A 20,889-nucleotide genomic window follows, 5' to 3' on the forward strand; every position below is an offset into this window, starting at 1 on the left:
AGTCCTGTGGAATTAGTGTGCAGTTTGCTTCATCTTCCCTGCAGGGACCACTGAAGTTACGACAATCTTTTCTAGTACTACTGATGAGAGACAAAAGCACCTTTGATGAGATTTTTTTTTTTCCAAACATGGACCCTTGTGATTACCTGTTTGCACAGCAGATGGAAAAAAAAAAAAAAATACATCAGGAATGGTTGCATTTCTTCCTGTGAGGATATGAAACATTATTATGAGTTGAAATGATTCCAGGATCCAGTGGACAGTCCATTTTCTTCTTCTAGCATAGCTGAGAAGTAACTGATAGGGAAAGGCTAGGAAGAATAACTTGCTTTGCAGACGTAGTTTCTTTTTTTGATGCAAGCATGTTTTTCAGCAAGTCACAACAGGACACCAATGGAAACTGGGTCCCTAAATGCCTTTGTAAATCAAAGTGAAACTGTAAGCGAAAGTTAATGGGTTCCATGCTTAAATATGCATGTCTCTGAAAATTTCCCTCACCAGCCATTCTAATATAAATATGTGAAGGGAAAACTGAGGATGTGGCATATTTAGAGTTCAGTAAAGCACTTGGCAGTGCATTTCATGAAATCTTACTGCTAAATTAATTCAGATTGGCTTGGATAGCAGCATACTCATGTGGGCTGGAAACTGCCTGGTAAATTGTAAACATGTGGCAGTGATAAAGAGTCTTCCTTCTACAGTGTTGACGATATGTGCCTAATGGCATATACTGTAGGGACTGCAACTAACCACATCTCATTGTATTATGAGTAAAAACATCTTCAATATTAGCTGGAAAGACAGACCCAAATCTGGAAAAAACTGAAATGTATATATAGCTCTCCAGAGGCTGATTAATCTTTTTGAAGTCTAGAGATCAGTAATCCCAAAAAAATTATAAATATAGGGCTAAGAGATTAGAAATGAAATTAATTTGGACAGGAAAAAACCTAAACAAAGCAAAAGAAAACAATAATTAAAACACCCAAGGAACCTAATAATAATTTTAAAAAATGCAGTGAGGGAAAAAAGACTAGAAAGGTGTAAAGATTTATTGACAATAATTAAGAAGTTCATTATACAAAATCTTGAAATATGATACAAGAAAAAAATGAACCAGCGACTTCAGAATGTGTATATAAAAAATATACAAAGTCATGATGTAATGGACTAATATTGTTATGATGTTAGCTACTAACTGTGCTGTCAGAATTATTTCACTACTATTGCTTGAAATCATCTTCTTTCTCCTGTGGAACATTAAAAATCAAACATCTCTTCTGTTGTATGGTGGTGGAACAGCAGTTTGGACAGTGAGGCTCTGAGCCAGCTCTTGCCATTGCAGAGATAGAAAGTAACAGAGATGCCTTTTCCCTCTAGCTCCTAGGTGGCTACATCCTTCCTAAGGACTGCAGTGCTCACATTACCCCAAACACATCCAAGGAAATTCAGAGAAGTAAAACAAACAAAGTGACCGGTTCTTGACTGCTGAAATGGCCAAACCTGCAGAATTTTCTGAAGAATAAGTATTAGATATTCTCCTCCTTTAAAATACTTAGAGACATTTTATTCCATTACATGCTCACTGAAATACAATGAAAAACCTAAGAGTAAAAATAAAGATTATTTTTATTTTTATAACCTATATATTTGAGAGTTTCCTCAGAATTCAAAATATGTATTTTGCAAACAGAAACAAAATCCCTGGACTAAGGAGCATGTTAATTAAGGGTCATTCTACAATCATTTCACTGTAGTTTTATGCTGACACAGCCTTAAGATATGTCAATTTTTCCATAAGAGACTCCCAAATGTTAAATCTTCAGCTTGTGGTAAATCTGGGTTCCTCTAAAGTGAAAGAGGAGTTATTTACAAAATACTGGATAAATAGATGGATTCCACTGATAACTGGTAACTGTGTAGCATGACATAAGAAAAGACATTTTATATATTTGAGCTCATTAATCTTATTTCACCATGTACAAAAACTTGTTACATCTTTGTCTTGGGAGTTCTATAGCAACTACAAAGGATGCAGCCTTTTACCATCAAAAAATTGTGTTAATGCTGGCAGATATTTCACTATAAACTTTACTGATAGGTATTGGAGATGCTTCTGCTTCCTTTTTAAAAGGGAGGAGAAATGTAGGTGTAATCTGATGTGAGGTCTTTCTGGTAGATGACTTCAAATGTTCTGTTTCTATTGTGATGAAAGGAATGCACCAAGTGGGTTCAAAACTCAGTTAATGAGAAATGCTATAGCCAATTCGGTATCTTGACCTATTATGGCCTTTTTCGTTAACTTCTAACTGTTTCTTTCCCCATCCTCCACCCAAATCTCAACCATCTGATGATAGGGTACAGTGCTTACCAGTTGGTATTTGGATATTCATATACAATTTCATAACAAACAAACCTCCAATGTATTCATCTTGACCAAATGGTTGTGAAGCAGTTTTGGAACTGAAATTTAATCTGAAAAAAAAAGCAAAAAAAGAGTGCCTAGATTGGTCTACTAATTAATGCAACATGCATTTATATAACAACACTATTAATTCTACTCGTTTTTTTCAGATATGTGGACAACAAGCACATGCCATGGCCAAATTATCAATTTGCTTTTAGTCTGGACTGGCAAGGCATAAATGGTTTTTGTTAATCATCATCCATTAATGCTTAGCCAGCTGAAAAGAACTCTGAACAGGACACCCCTTGCTTTGCAGCACTAATGCTATAAATTGAGTGTAATTAAAGGCAGTCAATGATGAAAAAACTATATGCTGGGATGCTGAAATTTATTCACAGTGTACCCCACTATATGCATTCTCAGAGGGAAAAAAGATTTAAAATTCTGATTTCTGGGGGTTTTTTTTCTGTTACTTGTATCATCCAAGGACACAGGAAAGTGCTAGCAAAAAAAAATTAAAAGGATAAATCAAACTGCAGAAAAATAATAAAAAAAAAACAAATAAGCAACTAAACCAAAACAGCAAAACCCTCAAACTGGACCACTTAAACATTATTTTTCTCAGTTACATAGATTCTTCTACCACATTCAACATTTTGGGTTTAAACATTTTTTCATCATTTTGTTTTCATGGAGGGTTTAGGTTGTTTTTTAGTTTAGTTTAGTTTTGTTTTTGTTTTTGTTTTGTTTTGTTTTTGCTATTTAAAACAAAGGAACATACTATCTGTTTAACCAGAAATGATGGTTTGTCTTTTTCTGTGGAGACCTGCTTGAAAAAATCAGGTACATGCTTAGTCACTCCAGTTTAATCTTCCTGAGTGCCTTTGGGAACCAGGAACCTGAGGCTTCAGCAGAGCTGCTGGGCTCAGCTCTGCCAGGAGGCTGCACAGCCAGCTGAACCAAGGAGAAGAAAAGGGAATGGCTACAGGCTGATCACCTGCCTGTGAGAGAGGGGGAAACACCACCCTTGGGTCTGCATATTGTTCTGCCACTACCTGAAATCATCAGGAATTTAATCAGATCCAAATAAAGAAAACTGGGTTTGTCCCAGTTTCAAGATGGGATGAAAATAAAATTTGATTAGGAAGCTTCCACATGCCTCCATCATCCCCTAAGATATCTGAAAAATGCTGGTCTTATAAAACAGTGCACACTGGTTTTTTGAGCAGAAACTCGTTTGAGTTTACAGGATTGCTCCTCACACCCTGCAGAAACATCCTGCATGTCACTTATATTCAGAAACATAATTCAGAAAATCTGAATGTAGAAATGGCCAGATTTCAATCATTACTTTAATAAAAGTTTTGTTTTCTTGTTTGGGGTTTTTCTGCAACAGCATAATAAGGTTGTCAGTTTTTATTTGTGAGCTAGTTATTATACAAGTCAATTTACAAAAAAGGCAATTTTAAGTTGAGAAATACTATCATATTATTATGTTTCTTAGAGAATACCATGGGAAATTGGGTCTGGTCTGCCATATATAATACTTTGATCAGGGACTTAGGAGATAACATAAGATCACTGACAAAAGCTTCATCTCAAAAAGAAAATGGAGACAATTAACAATAAAGAGGAGTGGTCTATGGCCCAGAGTGGTCCAGGTCAGTCAGCTAAATAAAAAGAAGTGTGCAGTATATGCTTTAAAATAGCCAGTGTAAAATCATACCTGTAGGGCCATTTAATTTATCTTATGTTGAAAAGAAGGACCCCTCTGAACTCAGGAAGTGAGTGCTGCACCATGAATTTCCACGTTACTTTCCAGCTGTGTCAGAAGCCACAGATGCAAACAAATGTTGTTTAATATAAACCTTCATCAAATAACAGATAATTTTGCTCTATAATCAGTGTGGTGGGTATTACCTGTGAGTGCATCTGGAAGGCAGTGCTTGATTGTGATTTCCCCATTAAAGACATGATGAACTGGAGAGGGCTCAAATTAAGTACTGGAAATTGGTGGACTTAATCTGTCCACTAAGAGTAGTAGAATTTAGATTACTGGCTCTTTAATCTGGTGGAGAAATGTATAAGACATCCCCAAGCTGAAGTTAATTCTGAACACATGCAGTTCAGATATGAGCCATACCTTTGCTAGCAGTGAGAGAAATGAGCCAGGACAAATATGGTAGGTCCCCTGCAACAGATTCCCTGCATAAGACTTTTTTTTGTCATCAAGTTTGAATCTTTATTCATGCTGTAGTACAAACAAGATAATTGCATACCCGTTTCTGAAAGAATGTCAAAATAAATTATCACAGCTGTTCCCTTTACTTGGTTTGATGATCTATAAATCCTCTTAATATACCTTGATTATTGATTTTTAACATTAGCTAATAAAAAACAAAACAACACAACTTTCAAGGCTATGAATAAACCTATTTAAAGTTAGCAGACACCTTGCTTTTGCATACAATTATACAATATAATTGGAAAGGAATAGCACATACATAATCTCAAAGAACACAGAGAATTTTACAAAATGAACTTAATAGCTGTTCCTGGGACATTTTTACTAGATATATCCATTCATAAACAATGAGAAATGCTGACTTGAATGAGCATGTTTGAGGAATTCTACCTTAAAAAGATATCAGACCTATGTGTTTTACTGACATATCTCAAGTCCACTGACTTCTCATGAAATTCAGTTTCATGTATACTTACTCTGTCAATGACTTTGGGGGTTTGCTGGTTTTAATCCCAGCCTTGGGTCCATTCGTGAGAGAAACTAAAGCCCAGCATCTGCAAGTTTCACAAAAAAAAATTGTGGGGTTCTTTTTAGCTTCTTTAGGTTCTTCACAGTAAAGAATGTGATAAAAATGAGGATGCAGTTTCAGAGAGAAAACACATAATGCTGAAATACAAGGGTTATTAAATAGTGTTGAGAAAAAATTCCATGGAAAAATGCAAGGACAGGTTGCTGTACTAAACAAATAAAAAATCTATTCATAATTAGCATATCAAACACATAAGGATCAGATATATTAGAAAAAGGCAGAATTTTTACCCTGGTTTACTCAGGCAGATCTAGGAATTAAATCCAAATTTTTCCTATCTTTGGCTTGCAACTTAATTAGCTCAACTAGTGAGCTCTTCCAAATCCTTGAACATTTTTTGTGGGGATTAAAGGCAGTTCTCAGATTATTTTTTACCTTTTTTTGAAACTGCTGTGTCAAAAATACAAGAAGCTGAGTGTGTATTGGAGTGGCAAGGAGAGTTCACTGTAGCTCTACACACTAATTTCCCAGAACAGCTCTGTGTATGACTACACATATGAGAACAGCATATTTTTACTTGCTTAACTCATAGCATGAAGCTGGATGATGACTACAAAGCTCTGTTTAGCTGTTTCCAAGACTACTGCTATGTTAATGAAAACAATTATCCGTGAAAGAGACAAAATTCTAAATGCCCTTAAGAGGCACAAAAATTATCTGAATTACAGAAAAAAAAAAATCAGAATTCAGAATAAATTATTAATTTGTAACACATTTCCAAAGAAATTGCAGAGGTTACAAAACTCGAGGGACCTCATCGGCATAAGGAGGAAAAAATGTTTTGAGAATAATTGATTTGCACTGGGCTCACAGGGTAAGAGTTAGGGTACTTCAGAGGAGGTGTGAGTGGTGAGGTGCAACAGAGCTTCAGCTGCAGGTAATCTCCCAGAGCCCTTGTGTGAGAAGGAGCTCGTGGCATTTCTTCTCTCCCTGCCTGAGAAAGACCTTCATTCCCATCTTCCTGCATGGGACCAAGGTCTGAGGAAGCAGCATGCAAAAACCCCTGCGTGGCAAACAAGCAGAAGTCCAGCCCAAGGGTCACTCAGCCTCTGCCGCCACAGACACTGGTCAGGGCAAGGTTACTCCATCTTATTGTTTGGGGCAAGAGAACCCTTCCTGCAGTCTGCCCCACAGATGGGCAAAGGCAGCTGTAGGAGGTGTAGGAGCAGCGGCTTTAGAAAGCCATTATTTCCACTTGTGCTTTGGTTCCCCATTCCTATGAATTTCTGAAGATCTTACTGACTTTGACAGCATTTATTTGTGGAGGGGCTCCCTGCAGGACTGGGGAAAAACTTGTCCCGTTTTCTCCAGATGAAAGCCCATCCCAGCTAAGGATAAGAGTGAGACTCAAGGAGGGGCATAAATATTTTACTTCTATGCTTCTGGAGGGAGACTGGGCCTGTCTTCCTGCATATTTGGAGGGGATGATTGGGGGCTACGTGTTATTATTGTTCCTAAGCAACTCATTTGCTGTGGGAACCCCTGCTATGCCAGTGCACAGAGTTTGCATTATACAGTGTCAATTTTGTCCTGGCAGTTTCTTGATTTTCTTTCCTTACCCTACTGAAAGAGGAGACTTTTGGTCTTGGTTTTTTTAATACACTCAGTGAAACACACAGCGAAAGGTGCATGATAATAGAGGCTCCAAGATAGCTGTGCACTCGTAGTAACTTGTGCTCACATTTAAAAGCCTTAGTCCCTGAGTGTTTCTATGAAAGCAGCATAGTGCAGGCCTATTTATTACCTGCCAATTCCATTTCTTAGAGTGGAGTTGCCTCTGAGCCAGAGTATTTTCTGCAAAAACATGTTCCTGCGGATGGATGTGGGGGCGGGTGGATGTGTGGGTAGGCAGGGTAAAAGGATGGGTGTGATGGGAGGACAGTGCCTAGATATTGCTGTAGAGAATATCCTGGCTATTTATTCCTCAAGGCAGATGGTGCCAGTTGATTACCCTCACCAATAGAGGCCGTACCTGTTAGTGAGGGTGTGAAGAAACATCTCTGCAGTGAGGGGCTGAGGAAAGGCAAACTAAGGTACTCAAGCAAGATCCTGCTGCAGAAAGATTAGTGTGTGAAGGTTAAAGGGCTGGGGCTGGGTGAAGTCTGTACAACACAGAGCTGTTAGCCTGAATTACAGGCACTGCTCTGCTGCACCTCCATGAGAAGGTAAGTTATGCCCACCCTGTCAGAAGGGATTTTCAGGGCCCAGAGGCACAGTGCCATAATGCCAGGGAAAATTGTCCTGCTGCAGCCGCTCTGGCCATGTGTGAGTTCAAACCGAGGTGACTTGTCCAGCCCAGCTTTCTCTGCTCTTTTGATTCAGCATCTGCTTAAACTGCTCCTGAGCTTAGGATAGAGCTCTCGTCCGTGTGCTTGTGCTCCTTCCTCTGCTCCTTCCTCCATCCCAAGGGCTTTGTGCACCTGTCCCTGAGCAGCTCAGCACTGATTCCTGGAAGATTAGCCCTTCCACTGCACAAGGTGGGGTTAATTTTTTCTTGATGTGCTTGCTGAGAGTGGTCTCTGTAATAAATAACTATAATCAAAATGGCCTCATCATAGAGGCTTCATACTGTTTCTACAGTCTTATGTTTGATTGCTTTCATTTCCACTGCGTTGGTTTTCCCAGTGGCTTTAAGAGACTTATCTTGGATTTGCACTGACTCAGGGAAAACAAAATCAAACCATCTTTGTAAGATGTGGGGGAGATTTTGAGCAAGTAAAGCAGGAAAAGGAGAATTTCAATAGTACAGCAAAAGAACACATGCTGGTTTTTCATGTGTTGGCTCCTGAAACTTCACTGCAACACTAAATAAATTGCCTCAGCAGTTTCTGAAAAATGCCATTTAATGTTTACTGGCCCCTGGAAGTGCTAAACATTGTCACATTTGTTGAAAATGCCAGTAAAAGGCTCCTGAGAATTTCATCCCCATGCCTGAAGCTTTGATAAGTTTTATAACAATCTGGTGTAGTACAGCATTTCTAGTAAGAACTACTGTGTTTGTGAGGCACTGAAAAATAGCAAAAAAATGCACTTTAATCTTTATTCCTGTCAAGTTAAAAATTTACTGATAAACCAAATCCTTAAAAAGAGACAAAACAGATGAAAATGGAAGGAGGCTATATGCGCTCCCATGTTCAGTAGGATTCCACTCACCATCTTATTTTTCTGCAGACTACAGAAGAATTGTACCTTCATAAAATATAAAATTCTGGTTATAGACCAAGTCCTGAATATTTAATTAAATCAGAAGTAACTCTATTGTAGAACCAGTCTGGGGAAAGAACTGACATAGTTTGGATATTTTGAAGAACTTGTACCTGAGTTATGAAAAACAGAGATTCAAGTACCTGTGCCACTTGCTTGAGGCAACAGTGCTCCTCTACTAATATTTCAGACTTGCATCATAGTTGTAAAGCTTCATGGTGTAAAAGCTAGTTAGTGTTTGCTTACTTCCTGACACAAACTTCACTGAAATCAATATATTTTGCTGCTCAGTAAAAAAAAAGAATAGCATATTTTTGCCTTCACACTTTTGCATTGTACTCTAGGAAAAAAAACTTAAACAAACAAGCCAGACAGCTTGATTCCAAAGCCAAATTTTGCAATCTAGAATTCTGTTTCTACCTGCTGCTTCATGTTGAAGAAGAGGAAGAAGACAAAATGAAATAGTGTGAGAAAGAGGAAGTGTTGACACACATCCATACATAACTATTTTTAGAGTTGTATGTCAACTGAAACTAGCTTGAGTTTCTGTGAATGTTTTTTTTCCTGTCATCTTCCAGTATTTGTGCACTTCCATTTCCATTAAGAATATCAAGAATAGACTCATAGAATCACTTAGGTTGGAAACGACCCTAAAGGTCATCGAGTCCAGCTGTTAACCCAGGACTGCCAAATCCCCACTATACCATGTCCCTCCATGTCACATCTACATTTAAAAGATATTTAGAGGTCTTTTAAATACCTCCAGGGATGATGTGTCAACCACATTCCTGGGAAGCCCATTTCAAAGCTTGACAACTCTTCTTGTGAAGAAATTATTCCTACTGTACAATCTAAATGAATTTGAGGCTGTTTCTTCTCATCCTGTTACTTGTTAGCTGGGAGAAAAGATTGATGCTCTACAACTTCTTTTCAGGTACTTGTAGAAAGTGATAAGGTTCTCCATGTGTCTCATTTCCCCAGGCTAAACAACCCCAGCTCCCTCAGCCACTGCTTATAAGATTTGTGTTCCAGACCCTTCACCAGCTCTGTTGCCCTCCATCTTCCAAAATAAAATATTGTCTTCTGGAATAATTTTGAGATCAGTTTTTGCAGACTGTAGGAATATGTCTAGTTTGCATAAAGAGAAATATGACTCTAAAGATTTTTGCAAGTGTAGACTTTTGATACAATCTGTTGAACTTTGAGATTCCTCATTACAGTACTTTGGCAATTTTGAAGCAACTTCAGTCTGCAGAACTGTGGCATGGTTGAGCTTCATATTTCTGCTCCAAATTTTTCCCCTGAAAAGTAGAGGCCTAGTGAAGGAATATGTGGGCTTTACACACGTGGAGTTTTCCTTCTTTCCATTTTAGGAAGATCTTTAGGACAAAGTTATTCCACAGGTGGTAAATGTGCCTACTGGAATTCTGCAACAGGAACAGTCTTTCAGAATTGTATTGTACTGATGAGTCAGGATTCACATCTTTTCTTTAGAGACTAACAGGATGTCACTTGTACATAATACTACTATCTGCTTGCTTATTTGTCTTATTTTTCCAGAAAGAATAAAATCTGTATTAGTGTAGTAGCCCTGCTTGTTCAAAGACACTATAGTTCAAATCCTAGTAAAATAGGCCTCTGAAAAGAAAGAGGCAATGAAAAAGAACAAAAGAATAATAATTTTAAAAAGTTGCTCTTGGGACTTGACAGACTCTGACTTCACTAAAGCTTCATTAGCTAAATGTAATGTGACAACAACACACCTGCAGCCACTGTGGTAGTGAGAAGATATTTCTCTGTGAGAAGATATTTCTCTATGCTTGTCAGGAACTATGAGTACCAGATATATTTACAGGACATACTGAAAAAAAAAATCTCATGGGTATTAACCAGTCTTACTCACTTTTGAAATGGGTCACATTTTAGCAAGTGCCCTAGAAGTGAAAAGCTTTTTTTGCAACATCTGTTCCATGAGTCATTCCATTTCCCCCATGTTGGTTAATATAATTTAATTTCCCTCTCATCACCTGTCATAAGAGAATCTGGGAAAAAGGGTTGCTTTTCTCTGTACTTGCAAATTAATTGATATAATTCGTTTGAGGTTTCCTTCTTTCATAGTGCTTTCTTAAAATTAGAACCAAATTAAATGTGTTCCTAGCCATTGCAGAATACATTGATTAGAGCTGAACTATGGGCAGTTGTGATCTACATTGAAATTTGCATGACACATCTCTCCTGGAATGAAACTAAAAAAGGAATTTGGATCTTACCCTATTCTTTTCCAATAAATACAGTCCATTCACCATTAAATCCAGTAAGTTGTGGTCAATATTTAGAACAGATCAGTGTGTACATTTTTGAATGATGCAGCTACTAGAGTAAAAGTCTCAAGTACTTACCTAATCTGTGTTAACTAAACAGTCTATGTTTATGACAGGATAATTATTGGCAAGAACATCTTTAGTTTTCCTTTTCTTAACTGTATTGCAGCAGTCTCCACAGTCCCCAGTTTCCACCTAGACATCATCCTTGATAAACACTGTAAGAACTTGGTTGTGAAAATATGTGTGTTAGGGTATGGCTGCTGTCAGCATTTGCAATGATAGAAGCATCTGTCTGCTTATCTATGAAAAAGTAACAGGAGTACATGTGTTTTCAGGGGCTAAGGAGGCACTGCCCACCTTTGCAAGCCCACCACAGCAAGTCTGAGCCTTCTGGTTTCACACAGGCTTCCAGCCTCATAAACTGAAGGTAAGACTGAAAGGTGTCTGGTGTGAAGTGTTATGGGGTTGCTGCCTGTAAATGGGAAAGGGTCAGCAGAGGAATCGCACCCCCCGGGAAGTTATGTGCATGTTTACCTTGTCACACTAACAAAGCTCCAAAAGCAAAAGGAGAAATCCAACAATGTCATCCCTACTGGGTTCTTTGACCAGAATATTGTTGCAGGGGACCATACAACGCACTGCACATGTGAAAAATCTGGATAATTTTTCTCCCATCTTTTTGCCACTTTTTATTTTCTTGTCTTATTTCAATGTATTCTTTCTGCATCAGTATTTAGAAACAATTCATTCTTCATTTGAAAAGGTTATATGAGAGAAATTGTAGAAGAGAGAGAGAAAGAAAGAGACAGAAGTTGTCCTCTGTCTGGATCCAAGAGGAAGCAGCTTCCCAGGTAGCTATCACAGTAAGGGAACAGCACATCTAGATTGTTTCTGTGATGATAGAAAATAGCATCTGCCCCTCCTGACACCACTACACAGGCAGCCTCTGATCCCAGATGGATAACATAAAAGCTCCATAACCTTGTGATACTGTGAAATGAAAGGTAGGTCATATATGGGTTCTGCCTAGTAGGAACTGTAAGAATTGCTGCTGTGAGAGAGCGGGAAATTGCAGAACCTTTGCTCTGTAAGGATACAGCCAGGTTCTTCCATGATGGTTCATTTCTTCCCAACCCTTCCCAAACAGTGTCAGCTCCCTGGTGATAGAAGTGCAACAATTGAACTCTGAGAAAACTGGTATTGTTATGCTTTTATAGATTTCTTTTCCCTCAAATGCTTGTACAAATATATATTGGATTTTTGTTCGTCAAGCATAAGCTCTGTCAAATGTATCTGTGCTGCTTTAACTTTGGAAATGACAGCTTTCTGATCAAAGAAAACATTCATTTTCTTTCCATCCTGAGGAATAGTATAGTACTGGTTTGCTTCCAAATAACACATCTCATGTCTTGTTGCTTTGCTCTTTCCTTAAGACATATCACTTACCATAGCAAGCTTTTCAATTAGGGCATGATCCAAAACTTTAACTACCCTTGGGGGAAAAAAGCCCAACAAAACCTACATTGCCTTCAGGCTCTTTCAGGCAGTTTTATGTACAGTTATTCGCACAGTGGTCACACTTGCGTGACAAGGCTACAATATATACAGCATTTCCTTAGGATATTAATAGTAATTTTGGATACTAGGAAAGCTACCTTTTCTTCTCCTTTTTCTTCATGTCAGTTCTGGCGATCAGCTGTGAAATGTGACAGTAATTAGACATGGCAGCTTTTTTCTGTACCAGTGTTTTGATTCACCAAAACTTACTCTGTCTTCTCTCTTTTTTTTTTTTTTCTTCCCAAATTAAAGACAAAGATTCATGGCATCTTTGGAAATTAGCCACGTGATCCACATTTCTGACAGCTGCAGAGGGGGAATTTCTGCTCTCTTTCATGACTGTCTTTTCAGCTTTTGCCAGAATGTGGTAACAGAAAGAACCTTTCTGACCACCACGCTATCGTGTTATCAGTGTGACTGCAAAATGGTAGAGACTTTAGTTTTCCACAGAGTGTGCCAGCATTGCCCTAATGTGGACACTTGCTCAATCAGCTGGTGAGTCCAAGCAGTCAAAGCAGAGTCTCTAACAAAGAAACATCCCTCATTGCCGGCCAGCGGCAATGGGATGGTAGTGTGAATGCCCAGAAGGCAACCATAGCAAGCGTGGTAGGGGGAAAGGGCAAGAAATCCCTCAGATGGACGGGGGGAAGCCTGCCAAGGGGAACAGACAGCAGATCTTAAACAGGTTTCGGGAACGCTGGATGCAGCCGCTGTGCTCAGGATGTGGCTGAGCACAGCGCAGGGATCAAACTACCACTAACTCATCTCCAGGTCTGATCCTTCCTGAGCTGCACACTAGCTGAAAGTTGGGCTTCCTGCCGCTCTCGCCTGCGATCCGGGAGTGGATCAGCCCGACGCCGCGATCCCTGGCTGAGCCTGTGCCTCGCAGCCGCTCGTCTGCGCATGAGTCGCTGCGGGAGGCTCCGCGGCTGGAGTATTTGAGGGGCTGGGCAGCGGGGGAAGATGCTCAGAGCCTGCGGAGGCCGCGCGCCCGGCGGAGCGGAGCGGCGGCGGGACATGGAGGGGGCGCGGGCTGCGGCGCGGGGCGGGCCGCGCTGCCCGGCCTGAGGGACAGCGGGGCGGCCGTCGGGCAGCGCCGCTTCAGCACCGCGGACAGCGCAGGGCGAGCCCCGCGCCTCCGGCCCCGCCGCGCCTCCGGTCCCGCTCCCCCGGCCGCTCTTCCCTGGGCCCCGGTCCCCGGGCGCCCCGGACCCCCTATCTCCCGCTCCGATTCTCGGGTACCCCCACCGCCCCCCTATCTCCCGATCCGGTGGCTGCGTGCCTCGGAGCCCCTACCCTCGGCTCCGGCCACGCTCCTGCCGGCCCCCGCTCCCCGCTTCCTGACCGCTGTCAGTGAGCCCCGGCCCCGCTGTCCCTGGCGGCCTCCCCGCTCTGCCCCGGCCGGCCGCCCAGCTCTGCTCCCCTCGCCCCTCTCTCCGCACCTTCGACTCCGCTCCCCGCCCCTGCCCTGCTCCCTGCGCCCCGCTGCCCCCAGCGCTGCCCCCGGCCCCTGCCCGGCCGCCGGCACCATGCGCGGGCGGCCGCGTTGGGCGGCAGGCGAGGCTGCGGTGCCGGCGCGGGTGCCCCCTTCCTCCTGCCCTCGCCCGCTCCAGGCGACCCGCTGAGAGATGGACTTGGCAGGCGTGCTGCTGGCGCTGCTCCTCGTGCTGGTGCTGGTGGTCTCTCTGCTCTCCAACCTCCTGGTGCTGCTATGCTTCGTCTACAGTACGGAGATCCGCAAGCAGGTCGCCGGGGTTTTCCTGGTGAACTTATCCTTCTGCAACCTGCTTCTCACCGTTCTGAACATGCCTTTTACCCTTCTGGGCATCCTGAGGAACCAGCAGCCCCTCGGGGGCTGCGTCTGCAAGGCGGTGGGTTTCCTGGAAACTTTCCTGACTTCCAACACGATGCTGAGCATGGCAGCACTCAGCATCGACAAATGGATTGCCGTGGTGTTCCCCCTAAGCTACACCAGCAAGATGCGGTATAAGGACGCTGTGATACTGATGGGCTATTCGTGGTTCCACTCCCTCACGTTCCCCTTGGTATCCCTGTTTTACTCATGGGTAGATTATAACAGCGTTTATGCCTCTTGCACCTTACACCTGAAGGAAGAGACGGAGCGGAGAAGGTTTACAGTGTTCACCATTGTCTTTCACTCCACCAGTTTCATGCTGTCTCTGGTGATCTTGTGTTTCACCTATTTAAAGGTGTTGAAAGTTGCCCGGTTCCACTGCAAGCGGATAGACATTATTACCATGCAGACTCTGGTTTTGCTGGTGGATATCCACCCCAGGTAATGCGTGCGCGTTCGGATTCACAGCCCCCGGTCACTCTCGGTAGTTACCCCGGGCGAGAACGATATCCCGCCCCTCCAGCGACCCTTCCCGCTGCCCCGGCCGCATGGCGAGCGCTTCTGCCTCTAATTTCAAACGCTGCTTACAGTGCCAGGAACGGTGGCTTGTGCATTTGTAGCCTTCTCTGTTCAAATGCTAATCGGGCTCTCCGGGTTATCCCACTTGCCTGAGCTCCCTTTAAGCGGGAGTGACTGCTTTGTTGAGCGCGATCGTCCGAGGCTCGGCGGGGCTGGGGCTACCCTCCTCCCCTCCGGGCTGCCCTCATCTCCCCGGGGGATTGCCTTCTTGTGCCCCGAGAGGCTGCCCTCCTCCCGTCAGGACTGCCTTCCTCTGCCCCGGGAGGCTGCCCTCCTCCCCTCGGGGCTGCCCTTCCCCCGCACCGGGCTGCCCTCCTCTCCCCAGGGGCTGCCTTCCTCTCCCTTTCCCTTCCCGGGCGCAGGGGCTCCCGGGCATTGAGAGGGTTCTTCCCCTTTCCCTTGGGCTCACGTCTCACCTCCTCCCTTCCTGCCTTAACACCCTTACTGCTCTTTTCCCTTCGTAGTGTGAAGCAGCGCTGTCTGAACGAGCAGAAACGGAGGAGGCAGCGGGCTACCAAGAAAATCAGTATTTTTATAGGGTCGTTCGTGATCTGTTTTGGTCCTTACATTATCACCAGGTTAGTATTCCCTGTCCGGGTGGGGGACTTAGCGGGACCATGATGTCCTGTGATGCGCAAGTGCCCGGGGGTCCTACAGCTAATTTTGGGGTGCCAGAACCGAACAGACCCTCGGGGCCGGTTTTGTGGGGCAGAGCACACACACACACACACGCAAACACACCCTGACACGCCGCTCCTGCCCGCACACCCAGTCCTAGGGCACAGCCCCGGCAGGACCTGGCTCTCTTTCCCTCATTGCAGCCGGGTCTGGGCGCCTCTGCCAAGAGCAAGTGGCTTTTAGGACAAGTACCAGGAATTAATTACCTGCCAGTGGGAGATAAAAGCAGTTTAAAAGACTTGACACCCTTCCTTATTAGCACAACCCTAGCAATAGAGAGGAAAACAGACAGACGTTCCTGATTAGCTTGGCTATTTTTTTTTTTTTTTAAGGCATACGGCCAAGCTTGCTGCTTTTGGAACCTGAGTTGATATAATTTAATTTGTCCAGGCTGATAATTTTTCTAATAAGAATTTTGTCTGGAAACATTAATGCCTGTAAATATATTGCTAATGGTGCAGCCCAGACTTGTGTTGAGGTGTCAAAGTTATCTCTGAGGAAAACCAATAATTAGACTCCTAAAATATATAGGAAACACGATATTCCTCAACTGGACAGAATTATAAGCATCCATCCTGGTGGTTTGCACCTTTTTAAGTGTCCATGCATCACTGTTGTTATGTATTTGTGTAGTCTTCATACAATAGATGATTATTTTTATTTTTAAATCTTGCATAAACCAGTGAGCTGGAAGTCAGTGTAACTGTACTGAATTGCAGCCCCCCAGGATTTAGCCTTTCATCTCTAAACTAAAATGGGCTACATCTTTCACAAGTGATTTTTAAAAAATATTTACCACTTCACAGTGTGTTCAAGACAACCTTGAAGAGTGCTGTCTTGTGTTGAGGAAGGTGCACTAGTGTGCAAAACACCCTGGTGAAGGCTTCTTCAAGGTTGTTACCAAGCTGCCAGTGTCTGCAGCCACACCAGCTCACAGAAACTGGCCAGCTTTAGTGCTCTGATCTTACAGAGTCACACACATATAGGCCATTAATGGTCAGTGTCACTGCCCTTTTCTGATAGGAGTAGGGGATAAGTTAAGGCCAGTGCACTAAACAGACAATATTTTTTTAGTTTTTAAAGTGACATTTTTTTCAGTTCCCATTTACAAAGGGATTCCTTCCTGGTTGCCTGGATAGCTACATCTTTTTTCTGCAGTTTGAAAGGATTATTACAAATATTAGCATTACATCACAGAGTTAAAAGGTTAATTTATCACTGTTCAGTACATTTTGAGTAATTTTCTATTCACTTTTGCCATAATTAGGATGTAATTATGTTGAGCAAAGTGGATTTTGCCATCTTCTTTCCATCTGAACCTTACCAAACTCAGCAAATTCCAAATGTGGCCACATTTTTCAGGATGGAGGTTATTTCTCATAAACTTCTAAAATAAAAGTTACTTCCTTCTTCAGACCTTGCATTTGGCAAATGTGAGGTGGTGCATTTTCTATGTGTGACAAACTGGTACCTACTGAATCACTACAGAGAAGGTTGAGGGCTGGTTTATGGAAATGTGTGTCAAGGTACAGCTTCTGTCTCAGTCACAAGGACTGAGCTGGTTCAGTGGCAGCAGAACAGGAAGTATTTGGGGAGCACATCCTAAAAGGCTCTGTGTCCCAAAGACAAGACAGTGCCAAGACAGCACTACACAAAAGGTGGTGATGGAGGTGAGCTTGGAGGACTTGCTGCCATGCCTGTTTCTCCATTCTTCCCTCATTCTGCTTTTTAGGGGGATGGCACTGAAGCAGTGTCTGGGGAAGCAATGTGAAAGCCATCCTCCCTGTTTTCCTGCTCTTGGCCTGGTGACTCAGGTTGCATTGTGTGCTCAGGATTTGCTCCTCACTTCAGAAATATGAATGAGATTAGGATCATTAGCAATATATTTGTCTGTTCTCTAAGAGACGACAGATGAATTTCATCTCTTTTGTAACAGCAGTAAAACCAAGAAAACTATACTAAGATGCGTTCAGATGGGTATTTCTAAGTCTGACTTGTTTTGGCCAGACCCTTTATTTTATTAAAATCTGTGCAATTTTTCTTCTGTTGGCTTCAGTGCAATTAAATTTGGATCCATAATGCCTTAATGGGAACATAGCAATACATCTATTTTCAAGACTGAAAAGTGTCTTAGTCTTCTTATTTAGAGTCTTTATAAAAACATCAATTGTGTAAATATCAATTATATTTTTCTTGTATTAGGATGATATGCAGGATGGGGTAAACCTAAGCAATCATGTAGCAAGTGTCATTTATTGTACATTTATTTGTCATATTTTGTGTCTTCCTGTTCTACCTATTTTGAATTCACTGGAACTTTTTCTGAGCAGCTTCAAACAGAAGTAATCTGGTATTTTAATGCACTTGCCATAGGAATAATTTAACTTTTAGTTATACAAATAAGAAATTTTCCTGTCTCTTGCTGTAATGTTCAGTCCAAATGATGGTAAATCAGCTTTTCTATGAGGAGGGATTGGAACAGCTTCAAAAGTCAACACCCTGCAAGTTGGAGTTCTGCATTTTGGAAAGAGGACAGAAGGTTCTTCACGCCTTGAGAAAGCTTCTTGATCTTACATCTTCAAACAATGATGTCTCAGAGTACAGAAAAGGGCTATTTTATCTCCCAGAACATTTTCTTTTCTTCTGGGATGAATAGAGCAAAGTAGGATACTCTTGCTCCTGCAAAAAGTTTTACAAAAGATATACAGAAAATAAAAATTCCTCACCCTGTTCTTTCTACCTTCCTGAAGGGTTTGCCCACTGCAGATGAGCTGGGCGAGACATTTGCTGGAACAGTCTGAAGGATTGCCCTCACTTTTGTGGAAAAGTTGTTTAACCTAGTTGCAGTTTCTGCCCCCATGATTAATACATCCCTCCCACCTGAGGTGCTGAGGCCACTAATCATCCGTGAAGCACAGACCAGGAGACACAGGTCTGGAGGCAGCTGACTGGTCATATAATGATGATAAAAGTGTTGTCTCCTTGTTTTCTTTGGCCAAACTAGCAGTCAGCTAAACGCACACAAAAACTTCCATGGCTAAGTAGTTGTAGGTGTGCTCCTTAACACAGTGGGGGATTGCAGCTGCCAGTCAGACCCCTCTGAGTTACTGCCAGGTTATTCTTCACACTGCAGTGGTCTCACGTGAATCAACTTTGCATCTGTGTTAATTCACCACAGTGGTGTAGTGAAGGTTCGCTGGTCTGTCTCTGAGGGGATGGATTCAGTGATCTAGACCGGGTTTCTGGAGTCATTTGAGATGCTGCATAGTATCCAGGTCCTTTACCTAGGCTGGCAGATATGCCACAGGACCTAAAGCAGATCTTCCAGGAGCAGCAGCCTGATGCCAGTGGGGTTAAGTCCAAATGTCTCAAGTGTCACGAGACAGCTCTACTCAGGCAGCTGAGGTCAGGGAGTCTGGGTGCCCCGAGTCTCATGTGTCTATCTCAACTTTGCTGTGGGAGAGAGGTAGTCATTTATGTCACCACAATTTTGACTTCTTACCAGAACAGCTCAGTAACTTCAGAAAGTGAGCAGTAAACTGCAGCACTCTCTTATCTCCGATGCACAGAAGCATTGCCACTGAAAACACTTTTTTCCTCTTTCCATAGAAGGAATTGATTTTTGCCTCCCAGTGGCCTTGCTAGGAAAGTTCTCTTTGCCCTTATTGAATGTGAGGAGTAAGTACATGGCCCTTCTCCTGCAGGGACTGTGTACTGTAAGAAATAAATGTTACTTGAATGTTTCGTGAAGCATGAGTTGAGCTCTGGGCTCAGTGTGAATATAACACTCAAGTGTTTCCATTTCTCTTTAATGTTTAACAGGTTGATAGAGCTCCTTCCTTTTGTTACCATAAATTACTACTGGGGAATTATAAGCAAGTGCCTCACCTACAGTAAGGCTGCATCAGATCCGTTTGTTTACTCACTTTTACGTCAACAGTACAAAAAAGTTCTGATCAACATCGTCAACAGGATACTTAAGAGGGACCTGTATCCATCATCGGGGTACAACAGTTCTCTCGACACTGAAAACGACTACTGCTTGCACAGAACAAACTGACAGCATGAAAGCATTCCCCTTCCAGGGAGACAGGTGTTTGCTGCTGCTGGAAAGCTGCCTTTCTCCTCTGATGCTGACAGTGGTGACAGTGTCTCCAGGGTGTGAAGGCTGCATTAATGTGACACATTTCATCGTGGACTTTCATAAAAGGCTCTTCCCTGGTCTGCAGCCAAGCACAATTCATGGCAAAGCCTTGTCCCCGCGTGAATAGAGTTGGCTTGAGGGGTTTTAAGAGAACCTTTCGAGGCTTTAGAGAAGCTTAGACAGCTCTTAATGTTTCATGTGTGAAGACTTGGTATGACTTGGAGCATTCCATATGAGACATGATATTCCCGTGTCTTCTGGGAGCACAGGAATCCCCACATTGGAAGGACAGGTTCAGAGTCCTCAGTGCTGCACGTGTAACTTGGCAGCCCAGGATCTGCTGTTAGTTTTGAACATAAAAAATAGGTCTTCTAATTGATTGATTTATTGTATTGGTGCCTCAAGTGAGTCAGCACTTTGAATCTGAGATTGCTATTATTATTATTATTATTTATTACTAGGCATCATGATTGTAACATAGCCTTTAGGAAGTGGTACATATATTTGATATGCCAGTATTCTATCAAGCATAACCAAAGTCCACATATCTGAGTTACTAATATTTAGCACTTCAGTGGTATGTGATTACAATAATTGCAGCAACAGTAACGAAGACATGTACGGAATTTAGTTAAATAGCACTGTAGTTCCATCACTGAGCTAGTAGTCCTATTCAAGCAAGCTTTTATTCAGAAAAAAAAATCAGTAGAAGTGACAGGTACCATTGTGTTTAAGATATATTACTTCAACTATCTGTTTTCAAAGAAAAGGCTAAAATATATTAAATCTTTTTTAAGGGATATATAATGTGTAAAATATTTAATGCATTGGCTATATATGGTGGATTGTCATAATACTGTACAATCTTTTCATTAATAATGATCAATTAATTTGGTGATTTTAACTGACAACAAGAGATGTGAGAAATATTATAACAGACCTGCTGCCAAATGCCCAGAAATATAAAGCTGCTTTGTTATTATATGTATTTTTCTCTTTTATTTCTTTTTAAATTTAAACAGGCTTTGGAAAAATGTGGGAATTATTTTTGAACAATATTCCTTTCATTATATAAGACATTTATTAAAATTAAAGAATTCTATGGCATTCACCAAACTACTATTTTCTAATTGAACACATAAAGGGAAAATTAAAGCGATTCTAAACTATATTTTAAGAAGAATAAAAAGAAAGATGACAGTAAAGTACTCTTATTTTTTATGTAACAATGGACTTGACCCTATAAAGCATTGAGAAGGCTATTTCTGGTCAAACTAAGCATATAAGCATGTGATTAGGCACAAATA

At 41.9% G+C, this 20,889-nt stretch overlaps 1 protein-coding gene across 1 annotated transcript; it reads left to right on the forward strand.

Annotated features, from left to right (window-relative positions):
* Positions 1-13,853: 13,853 nt before the first annotated feature.
* Positions 13,854-20,566, forward strand: GPR78 (G protein-coupled receptor 78). Its single transcript, XM_042053603.1, has 3 exons — positions 13,854-14,622; positions 15,225-15,338; positions 19,261-20,566. Exons 1-3 carry the CDS (start codon positions 13,955-13,957, stop codon positions 19,496-19,498), a joined length of 1,020 nt encoding a protein of 339 aa, XP_041909537.1. The 5' UTR covers positions 13,854-13,954; the 3' UTR covers positions 19,499-20,566.
* Positions 20,567-20,889: the final 323 nt, after the last annotated feature.

Source organism: Corvus kubaryi, unplaced genomic scaffold (genome assembly GCF_017639235.1).
Source record: "Corvus kubaryi isolate FWS band 111438036 unplaced genomic scaffold, C.kubaryi_AGA036_p1.0 split1-131, whole genome shotgun sequence".
Classification (NCBI taxonomy): domain Eukaryota; kingdom Metazoa; phylum Chordata; class Aves; order Passeriformes; family Corvidae; genus Corvus; species Corvus kubaryi.